Source organism: Apteryx mantelli, chromosome 3 (assembly GCF_036417845.1).
Source record: "Apteryx mantelli isolate bAptMan1 chromosome 3, bAptMan1.hap1, whole genome shotgun sequence".
NCBI lineage: Eukaryota > Metazoa > Chordata > Aves > Apterygiformes > Apterygidae > Apteryx > Apteryx mantelli.
In genome coordinates, this window is record NC_089980.1 from 46358742 (window position 1) to 46370350 (window position 11609).

Here is an 11609-nt window from a genome sequence, read left to right on the forward strand (position 1 = left end):
AAGAGAACCATGAGATACGCAACCTTGCACCCTCCATTCTCCAACTCACGCACAGGTGAGTGTAGAAATAACTTAGATACGGCTTTGTTCACCCAGAATACACTGAAATGGGTGCCTAGGACTTGAGATTACTGTATGTCCTTACCCTATCTGCTTTGCAGCCTGTTCTTAAGCCCCTGCTGCAGTCAGTGCTGATGTCAACTCACACAGGCATGCCTGAGCTGGCACACAGCTTGGCACGTCACATTCAACTAGCAATGAACTGCAGTTAGGAATTCCATTTGGTTCATACAATCTGGCCAAAAAGTTTTATAAATACATAGTTATGTTTCAGCTTCTGTCTGAAATTATGGAAATTACACACATTCAACACACAAAATATGCAGGTCACAGATTTTTAAAGCCTAATTCTATGCCATTTAAAGAACAACTAGAATCCTTGTCCTTTGCTGTAAGCCTGGCCACAAGCATATTTATCCACAGTAATAATACAGTGTTAAAAGAAATTTTTATAAACAAAATATTTTTATTAGACTAGTACATGGGTTATTTTAAATCAAGAATTAAAATACAGTTGATATTAAACTATTGTTTCAGATCATTTCACTACAGTCAAAGTTACTGAAGATTAACCTCAGGAGATAATATTTATCTGAAAATAGGTGTTTAAAAGTACAGGTGGAATTTCTTTTTCTTTTTTTTAGTGTGTTTTGGCAGTATAATTTAAACTAGACAACCTACCTCCTACAGCATATTTACTAAGCAAAACCAGAACTCAACTGAATACACACAGTTTCATTGATCTATTTCCACTTCTGGTGTGAAAATGATCCCATGGTTATATTTATTTTTCCATTTCCATAAATATAATTAATTTTCAGCAAGCTTTCCCAGTAGGAGTAAGAGCTCCATCCAAGAAAACCAGCTCGAGAATTTGGAGATATTCCAGATACTTAATCCAGTTTACTGAATAAGTGGTTCTAAGAACATCCCGGATGGAAAAATCCCTTCCATTGTTTTTTCTTGTTTTATAGCAGCATCATAACAACATTGGCCTATGTTGAACAGGTAGTCACACATAGCCTGGTACAGTACCCAACATGGGGGGGGGGGGGGCGGAGGAGGACACCCTTGAGTGTGGCTTCTACAGACCACACTATCACCTGAGCATTCGGTTATAGTGTTTTTTTCATGTTTCATTCCTAGATTTAAGAAAAAGGCTGGCCATGTGTAAAACAAAGAATAGTCTCTTCTAAAACAAGAGACCTTTCATACAATATGTAAGCTCAGCATCCTACTTCAGGATGATGAAATGGCATGAGACTATAAACCTCAACCTATACATACAACAAAGAAAAGGCAACTGGGTGTACATCCTTAAAGCCCCTAGATAGAATTGTAAATTATTACTATTTGTCATTTTTAATCACAGGTGTATTCAGAAATTTCATTCATACCTAAGTTCTATTACCCTGATGCTGTGCAAACAATGCAGAGCTATGCTGTGACTATTTTGGGATGCTGTTGTATTTGAAGTTGTTTTTTGTATCCGACAGCATGCTTAAAACAACTTCAACTAAATTATGTTTTGGGATCCATCTAATATTTTGGATACATTTTGTTGTCTTTTTACATAATATTCCTTAACAGGCTCAATGTTCTTCATTATTTTTCTCTCAGCCCTTGGTAATAAGGCATGTTAGTAACAATGCTTCTCTCTGTATTCAATTGCTTTGCTCATCAACTAAACCACAGTGACTGTTTTCATGCTCAATGCAATGCTCATGTTCCAATGCAAAATAAAATCTTATCTTAGACCTCTTACTTCAGGAAGAAGGGTGCGTCCAGTCAGTCACACTGACTCATGTTACATGTGGCGACTTGCTATCTACCGCTGTAACTGGATCATTTTTAGCACATGCCCATTTCCTCATAGGTACAAGTGGAGCCTGCCTCTCTTCTCTTCACTGATGTCATTAATGTCTCAAAAGTCTTGGTTATCTAACACAAAGAACCTGGACTGGTTTACCCTTTTTAAAGGACAATTTGATGAAAGGTGTTCAAACCTCAAGGAGTATTTCAACTTTCTTCAGTGCAGAATCAACTTACTTTGATGCAACCTACACTTTCTGCCAAACAATTTAATCCAAATCAAAAACAGCCTCCCCTAAACTGAATCTGTCACTCCACATGGAGACTTACTTAATGCATCAATTTAAATTCAATTCAAGATAAGCAATCTATCTTTCTTTTATAAAGAGGATTCCTTCTACATACTCTCTTCCTGCTGTTTTTTATACTTTTTGCTCATCTTTTATTATTGCCTGCGTGTGCCACTTCTGCCAGCTCCTCAATATCCCCACTTTCACAACATTTGTAGCATTATTCTAAAATATAAAATGTATGATTGCTCACATAATGTTAGATACTCAGCCCAATTTATATATAGCAAATAAGTTTTGAAAAAGGCAGGCTTTCTACTTCTCCATTCAATATGTGAGCACTTTCCCAAAGTTTTCATATGCATTATGTAGTAAGAATATGATATCCAGCAAAATTAAATCATAAAGATAATTTGGGAAAGAGAAATGTTACAGTGTTTTAGAGAGTCATCTCCTTTATCTAGTGGAAACTGTACATACACATTATGAAGTTGTGTACAGCACTGTAATACATATTACATCATTTTCCAAGTTCCTGGAAGACAGTCATAAAAGCTGTTTACCAACAGCTAGCTCATATTTTCTCCAGAGTCAATCATATGAAATACATGTAGAACCTGAAGTAAGGAGGGACTGTACAGCGGTACCATGAAAACAGTCAAAAAAGCACTGATTCTGCTGATTCTGCAATTGGATCTGAAAGATAATATACCTGAGCAAGATTGAGAGCAATTTCTCCAAAAAGTCTGATCAAAATTCATCAACGAAACCGGTCCGAACAAAATGTTTTACCTTTTTAAGAGTTTGACAGTACAGCAAGAAGACCACTGAAAATACCCCTGGCATACCAATTGCAACAACAATCATAATCTGAGTAACAAGTGTACTGCATATCTGCATAGGCACCAAGACAATACAGAACAAAACCTTATCCATTAGGTCCCTCTGATAAATGATCCCCTCTAGAGATGCAAATTTTTATGTACATTTAAGTATTTTTGACAAGAAGTACCAATTCCATAGAAGAAAAGCCACTGCAAAGTCAGAGAAAAATTCTAAATACGAATTTAAACTTGAAAAAAAGATCAAAACCAAGCATTTTCTAATGGTCTGATACACAATAAACTCTGATACTTTTTATAAATAGCAAAATTCTTCAATTCTTGAGATAAACTGCAGATTCAATTTTGAAGATTTACTAGATTGTACCACACTCTCTCTCACCTTCTGCTCTTTTATACACTGCAACCAAACTTTGAACTGAATTTTTAGCTAAACTTACAAGTTAAAACACATGAAAGACCACAACATTCAACTTTTCCAGTATAAGAACAAGAGCATGGCAACTCAAGTCAGAGACAGATATGCTTTAAACAGAGTCTGTCAAAATAATTTGTGGACACAGACAGTTATTTTAAATTAACTGCACTTGCATCATTTAAATTAATCTAATTCCTTGTTTCTATCCAGCTTCATTGTCAACTGTGCTCTTATTCATCCATCTGCTGTTTGAGAAAACATACTGGACATGAGTTTAAAATCCCAAGGTCAGATTTTTAATAAGAGTGAGAGTCACCTAGCAGCTTTGCATTTGTCAGACTGTATGCTGGAACTGTCAATGTACTTCATTACTACTAACCCTATGGTCAGTTTCTGAGTTAGTATCAATTTTGTGGTCCATCTTCTGTAAAAGTGCTGGAAGATCGAGAACAGAAGAAATAACATAGTGAGGCACTGGGGAGGTATCTGAGGGGGTCGTCATTGTTTTGTTTAACCAGACAGTTGCTTTCAAGCCTGCATTCAGGCCTCCTTGAATATCTGTGTCTAGAGAGTCGCCAACCATAATACACTCCGCAGGCTGAACCCCCAGAAGATGGCAACAGTAATAAAATATAGATGGTGCCGGTTTCTCCTCTTTCTGTTCTCCTCCCACAACAATAGCATCAAAGTATGGCTGGCAGGCACATGCTTCGATCTTCTCTCTCTGGGTCTGCTTGTCGCCGTTAGTCAAGAGCAGCAAGCGGACCACCTTGCGCAGCGCCGTGAGCATGCCGCGCGTGTCCTCAGCCAGGGTGAGATGCTGCAGGCGGGTCGTCTTCCACAGGAAATAGCACTCGGCCGCCAGGCTGCGGTTCGCCTCCCCCCCCACCGTCTCCTGTATAGCCTCCTCCCAGTGCGAAATTCTCAGGTCCGTGATGCACGTTTTAGCGGGATCGTGACACTCCTCGAGCAGTTTCGCCTGGACCTTATCGCAAATGACACGGGCTTCGTCCTCGCCACAGCGGTGCTTTGACTGCAGGGCGTTAACCACCTTCAACGAACACGAGAAACCCGTGAGAGCGCCGCACGCGGAGCCCGGCGCCGCAGCCGTTAACGGCTACGTGCCGGAGGCGGACCGGCAGCGCCGCGCCCGCCGGGGAGGGACGGGCGCCGAGCGGGCCCCGTCGCCGCCCCGGGGCCGCGGAGGGGGACGGGTAGCCGCGGCCCTGCGGCTGCGGCCCGGGGAGGAGGGGGACAAGCGCAGTACCTCCTCGATGGCGCGCCGGCCCGCCGCCGCTGTGTCGACCAGCGTGTTGTCCAAGTCGAAGAAGACGGCCTTGACGCCCTGCGGCCCCATGGCGCCGCCCGCCCCGCCCCGCTCCAACGGCCGCGCCGGCGAGGGCGCTCCCAAGTCCCGCGAGAGCGCCCGGGCCAGCGCTCAGCGCGGCAGCGGCCAGCTCCGCCCCCGCCCCGCCCAGCAGCGCGCCGCCACGCCACGCCACGCCACGGCGGTGAGGCAGCGCGCGGCGCGGCTGTTGGCGCCGGTTAACGGTTGTTACGGGGAGCGGGAGGGGGAGCGGCACGCCTCAGCTCCAGGGCAGGCGCTGCACCGCCGCCCTGTGCCACCTGCGGGCGTCCGTCTCCCTCGTGCGTCTCCCTTAAAAGGCTCTTCCAGGTTTTTGCTAAACTGGAGATGAGGGCTAGTGTGCCTGCGACGTCTTGGGGAAGCCCCGCAGTCATGGTGTTCTCCCTGAGGTGCGACACTCGCCTTCCCTCACTTGGGAGGGAGAGGCGGCAGTGCTAGAAACTGTTGAATCGGGGAGGAGAGACGTGTCTGGGAGGAGAGGGAAAGAAGAGTGAGAACAGGACCTTTGGGAAAGTAGTGGTAGAAGGAAATGAAACTGGCTACTGGTGGTGGCACTCCTTTGCGTTATTTTAAGGAATGGGTTTTGGATGAGGTAACCATGAACTGGAATTTGATTTTTTGTTGTAATGCTGCCAGAAGATAAATTTATTAAGAAATGGTTTTTCCTTTATCTAGTATTAAATATGTAATAACTTTAAGAAGGGTTGCAAAGTGACCACCACTAGTTTTCTGCCCTCTCCTCTTTAACAGTCCTATTGCCTTTAGCAAAAGTGACAACTCAGTTCTATATACTGTTTTTGTGCTACACAGCATTATTTGTGTACTGTAATGACCATGGCTATTATCACAGGTGAAGTCTATTATCCATCTCATAAAATGTTATCAGTAAGGTCTTTTTATTGTGTGGCTCCCAAAGATGCCAAAATCCTTAGGTTTGTATTCTAGAGTGTTTTTTGAACAGATGTTTGTGAAAACTACATACAAGGAGGAAACATATATGGGAAAGGACTACATTCAATTCCATGTCAGGCACAGTCTTTCACGGTTCTACAGTTGCTTTCTCTGGAGCATGTCCTTTTAGAGCCACCTACAAGCAAAGAAAGCCATAATCCATTCCACAGCATCAAAATGATTTGTTTGTGATAAAGTCAAAGCCAATGATTTCAGTATAAATACTTCGGTATTTGGGGAACTGGTATAATATTAGAATATTTGAAATTCTAAAGCTTAATATTTTCTAGAACAACAGGAATCCAAAAGGGGATGAAAGCACAAGTTTTACAGTTGTACACACCGACTACTGTTTCAGAATAATCATTTTACACAAAGTGAAGTTTAAGGGCAGGCTTGATTGGTCAAGGAATGTGCCTATCTTTCTTGGATAAAATGTTTGGATAAGTACAGTATCTCTTTCTCTCTTCAGCCAGCAAGTTTTGTTGATTGATATCTGTTAGTATTGCTAATACCAGTTAGACATTAACATTAAAGTTAAATGTAACTCACAGCACTGGAGGAAACTTTACATGTTACCAGAGATACCAGAAGTTCACTACAAGCCACTTGCAATTTTGAAAACTGCACCTTTGTCAGCAATCCCTTTGGTGGACAAAAGACATTGAGTTACACAATACATAGGACCAATAAATTTATGCCACAGAGCTTGCTGTATGGCAAATGAAGCTAGACAAGACAGTATTTAAGGAGAAAGATTCTGAGAAGAAGCAGACAGCACCTTCAAGACATGGCTAAGGATTCTGTAGTTAAGGAAACGGGAGATTTTAATAGAGTTTAAGACACAAAACCTTAAGAATAAGTGTTGTTCTGTAATGGGATTTTTTTACCCAAGGTGAATGTGTAGCACTGAAACATTGTAGCTCCAGGCTACATTAATTTACTTTCCACCCAGATTTTTTTATTCTTGTCAAGAAAAAGCCTCCTAAATATATGTGATTGAAACCTCTAGCTACATTTCATTGCTATTATTTAAAGATAAATTGCAAACCAAGTAGCACTCAGTAGCCTCATTTTACCCAATAAAATTCTACCTCTTCCTTTTGAAAGCCCTCCTTTCTAGGAATCTGAAATTAGGTGGGTTTAGTTGTACCTGATTGAGTTTGTCCAGATAGGCATTCCCACAGAAATGGCTGCTAAATTCTAGACTCCGTGTTTTGATTTTCCTTCTGATTTAGTGGAATCTCCTCTTAAATTTACTACTGGGTTAAAGGTACAAGAAGATGCCATCAAGAAATCTGTTATTCCATATGTAAGTGAGAGAGATGAGAGTCCTATGGCTGGTATGTGTTTTATGAAATTTTGTGGGACTTGTGTTGAAGGTTTTGAACTTTCAATTCAAGGAAACTCAGGTGTGTTTTTTGACATTGAATTATGAAAAAGGTTTATGTTTTGAGTAACAGATTTGAATGAAAATAAGGATGGTAATAACTTTGTGGATACTTTAGTGGCAAGAAAATTTTAAAAGTTATTACATATTTAATACTAGATAAAATGTACCAAAATATAATGGTTATTTATACTTTTGCCCTACTCAGATCTTTTTTGGAGCAAGGAATCTTATCACAGGATCTTCAGCAAGGTATATTTAATAGGTTATGAGTCTAAAATGTATACTTGAATCCTTTAAACCATGTAAACTAAACTATTTAAACTTTGCTATGTAACAGGCACTAACTGGATTTGGCAGAATTTAAGTGACTTGATGGCTTCACATCTAAACTGTAAAGAGAAACCAGCAGTAGAACCTATGAGGATGCTTGGATTTGGAGTACCAGTAAAACTTCAGGTCAGCACTGATTAGATAATAACATTTATTTTCTTTTTTTTTTTTTTTACTTTAATGTTTGTTATTTCAGTGCTTATGTAAGGACAAAACAACTCATATATAGACTATATATTTCATTTGGGAAGTCTGTGAAGTTATTTCTTTATTAGTTTTTTTTTCTCTGAAAATAGATCGTAAAATATTGACGAAAGCAAGTGCAAGTTGAAAATAATTTGACTTTTGGATGAAGAGATATTAATTCCTCTCTAGCCTGTATTTCTTACTGCTTTTACTTTGCTATTTGAGTTTCATATACTATAATTGTGTAACTTTTAAGCAAAAAGCTAAATTTCCTTCTTTTAAAGAAAAAATTAGTAAAGCGGAAGCTGATTAAATCATAGGTTTGTCTTTTCCAGATGGTCCCTTGGAATCAGCTGAAACATAGCAGTAAATTTAAGCACAAAATGAATACAGAAAAGGTAATTACAAACTGGATTCAATGTTCAAATTTGGCAAAAATCAACATTTTTCCTGACCTTGGAATTAAAGGTTGAAAAGTAAAATCAGAGATGTGTAATCAAGACAATTTATATTCTTTAGTGTATTCATTTGTAAAATAGTCTCAAAAGCAATTATTTCAGATTGAATAATAGTTGTAAATTTTAAAAAAAGGCAAAATGTTATATCATTGTGTGAATACATACAATAAAGAAACAATTGAGAGGCAGCTAAACTGAAATCAAAACAGAGAACTTGTCTAATCATGCACAAACATATGGATATGCTTGATTCCCTAATTAAATAGAGATTATAACAATCATCACATTTGAAGAAAAATAACAAGTGAATTTCAACATAAAATAAGAAATTGCTACATACTTATCAGATCAATATCAAATCATCTTACTTTACAACAGAGTTTGGGAATTACTGGACCGAAAAAGCTACAAACTGAGTTGTAGATGAATAGCTGATCAGCAAGAGTTGGGATAAGAAGCTGCAGTCAAAGGAAGAGTAGTGATTATCTGGGAAGCCTTGACTGTTACTATTGGAGGAAGAAAGGATTAGAATGGGCATTCCCTATTTGCAGATCTAGGATCTGTGAATGGGAAGAGGTAAGGAGAAAGCAAGAAAGGCTGTTTGCTGGAAGACAATCACAATTACCTTGGAATCTCAATTGGGAGAAATCCACAAACTCAGTAGCAAAGGGGTTATAGTAGCTGTGAAGGCTGAGTTATATTTTGATGTGCCTCTTAAACGTGTTAAGTCCTGATCCTGGAAATGCATGGGAACTGTATATTAAATATTATGATTTTTTTAATTATTGGAAGAACACAGAAAAGAAAAGTGGGATGCTGTAGCATCGGAGTACCTACCACAAAAATTCAATTCTGATAGAGAATTGTCCTCCTCAGTGTATTTTCTTGTGTCTTCTTGAACAGATTAATTTTGTTTTAGGAAATTTCACTTTTTTTTTTTAATATTTGAAAAGTGGAAGAGGTCTTGGATAATGTAGCAGCCCTTTTAATTTCTTCTTTGTTGAAGCAAATGTGCTGTGTAATTGTTGATATTCATTACTGATAGACTCTGTGAAACTAATTTTGTGAAATTAGCTTTAGGCACATTGGCCACAGTAGCTATGTCTAAACTAGTAAATTAAGCAGCACTAGAGAATCTTCCCAGACATAGAATGTGATCATCTCTGCTGTTAGTGTTTGAGCTCTTGATGTGATTTTTGTTCCCCAAATAATTTCCGGAATGGGTCAGTGCCATTCCCAAAAGGAATTTTGAACACATCCTTTGCTGGAGGTAAGGAGAATGTGATTGAACGGGGGGTGGCCAGGCCTCCCATTTTGAAAGCTGGCAAATTTTTCCTGTCAGTTTACTAGAATAGGCATAGCCAGTGTGATGGTTAACATGCATAGAAGTAGAATATGCATGTGTTAGCAGGATCAATGTCTTAAATAATAAGAATGATAATGATTTATGATTCCAGATAAATGTTATCTGTTAGAATAACAAACTATAAAAGATAAAATGCACTCACTTCATGTATTTCCATTTCAGGAATGGAAGAGAGTTCCAAATGGCATTTAAAATAACCACCTTACTGTGACAGAATTTAATGTTTTTCTTTAATTCTGTGCTCTAGTTGGCTTGTAGTAAAATGTATTTCTTTCTTTTGATCAAATGTGAGAAGTGTTAGACATGCTAATTTTACTTAATTACTATTTTTCAGAATTTATCAAGGAGAGTGATTAAAAATAGCTGAATTTCTGGGATTTTCTCTGCTTAGAAAGATGCAGCCTGTTTTAGAGAACCCTGTGTTCCAGTTAGTAGGCAGTGGATCCCATGAAACATGGGGTAAGTTTGCTCTGTTCATTTCAGAAAAGGTACATTTATATAAAAGCAGTCTCTGTGGTTTCAAAACAGTTTCCCAGTTGGTCAAAGAAGTCATAATTGCAAAAGAAATATGTCGTAAAAGCTTTGATAAGATACCTATTTTTACTGGAAGCTTCCAGATACAGAATTGAAGCATTTAAACCATGGATAATGATAATTTTTTATGTCATCAACTGGTGTTCACTTCAAAGTAGTTGTGCAGGAAAATGGCATAATCATAAAAGATGCTTGCATGTATACTTGTAAAATTCCCTGCAAGGTCTTTTAACTTCAAACAGTATTTGCCATGCTGAATTTGTTTGAACCCTGTGGTTATGAAATAAGGCAATAAGGCCACTCATAACAGCCTTTCTATCAGCATTTCAGCATGCATTATCTATGTGCAATCTTACACTTTCAAACATACATACTACTTTTTCATTGTTCTTTCTGTATGATTGTTGGAGACTATAAATGTTTCACAGAAGCTCAGAGCCAGGAAATGGATGGAAAATTTGAAGACTGTTTACTAACTAGAAGCCAAGTTAAAATAACAGGTAGATTGCAAATTCTAAAAATGATAAGAATGCCATTTTTGGTATCTTTAAATGAGAATCCATATAGGAAATTATTCTAAGTGGGTTTCCACAATGAAGAATGTCATGAACATTTTTAAAGAAAGCCTATTCTGTCCATACATATGGTCGTACTAACTTGAGAATTATGTGAATAGTATATTGTTTGTCCTTTTTTTGTGCAAGATAATTATGCTTTCTTAATCTGCCAGATGACTCTCAGTTCTTATCTAAGATTTCTGAAAGTTTCGTATTTTCTCTGCATCCCCACCAGTAGCTGAATGGGTTCCTTTCTGGCTGCATCTGTGCTATGGAAGGGTAGGACTGCTCCCTAGGTGCAGGAAGGTGCCCAAGCTATTTACTCATTCTAAGGATGAGACCTAAAGCATTCTGTTGTTTTCTTTCTCACCTCTGTAGCTGTCTGGTTGCTACTGGAAGGAAATCTTGCTGTGAGGGGTGCAGGGAATGAAAGCACAGTCTAATAGGTTATGCATCTGGATGATCAGGAGTAGAAATATAGTGCACACAGTGGAGCGTGCCTGCTCCATAGTTTAAATATAGCCTCTGGAAAATGATCTCTGAGATCTTTTTATTATTTTTTGAAGAATATATTAATTTGGTGGCTGATGTTTTTTTATCTCAGTAAGAGATTAACTGTAACGTGTCTTAATGTTCAGCGATACCCTTAACATGTTTTAGGTTTAAACAAGGGTTAAACAATAAGAGATGAGAAGTACCTCTCATATTGGAGAAAGTTATTTGTTGGTTGAGACCAAAGCAGATGACTGTGAGGAACTTCAAAGAGATCTGAGAAGGCTGGTTGGACTGATTAACACCATTCAGCTCTGAGAAATGCAAACAGTGCAGGCTGGAAGGCAAAATGTTTAAGTTATACAATTGATTTGTAAGTTTTCTAAGTTCAATATGGGCACCTTGGTATGATCTCTGAAAAGCAAAAAGCTTATCAGCACAGAAGGAATGATGAAGCACCATGTAGAGAGGATGATGGATTTTTTTTTAAAAATCAATGGTGAAACTTCATTTGGAATATTTTGTGCTCACTGATCATGTCATTAAGCTCCCAC

General features: G+C 38.7%; 1 protein-coding gene across 1 annotated transcript; it reads right to left on the reverse strand.

Moving 5' to 3' along the window:
* Positions 1 to 538: 538 nt before the first annotated feature.
* On the reverse strand, positions 539 to 4784 carry NANP (N-acetylneuraminic acid phosphatase). The gene is made up of 2 exons (XM_067293273.1): positions 4690 to 4784; positions 539 to 4473 (listed from the first exon to the last, which is right to left on the reverse strand). Exons 1-2 carry the CDS (start codon positions 4777 to 4779, stop codon positions 3778 to 3780), a joined length of 786 nt encoding a protein of 261 aa, XP_067149374.1. The 5' UTR covers positions 4780 to 4784; the 3' UTR covers positions 539 to 3777.
* Positions 4785 to 11609: the final 6825 nt, after the last annotated feature.

What these genes read in the sequence shown, in the direction of transcription:
- NANP (XM_067293273.1), bottom strand. Translation starts at nt 4,779, where the DNA reads ATGGGGCCGCAGGGCGTCAAGGCCGTCTTCTTCGACTTGGACAACACG. An exon ending in GCCGGCGCGCCATCGAGGAG is followed by an intron (nt 4,474 to 4,689) that starts GTACTGCGCTTG and finishes TGTTCGTTGAAG; the next exon opens with GTGGTTAACGCCCTGCAGTC.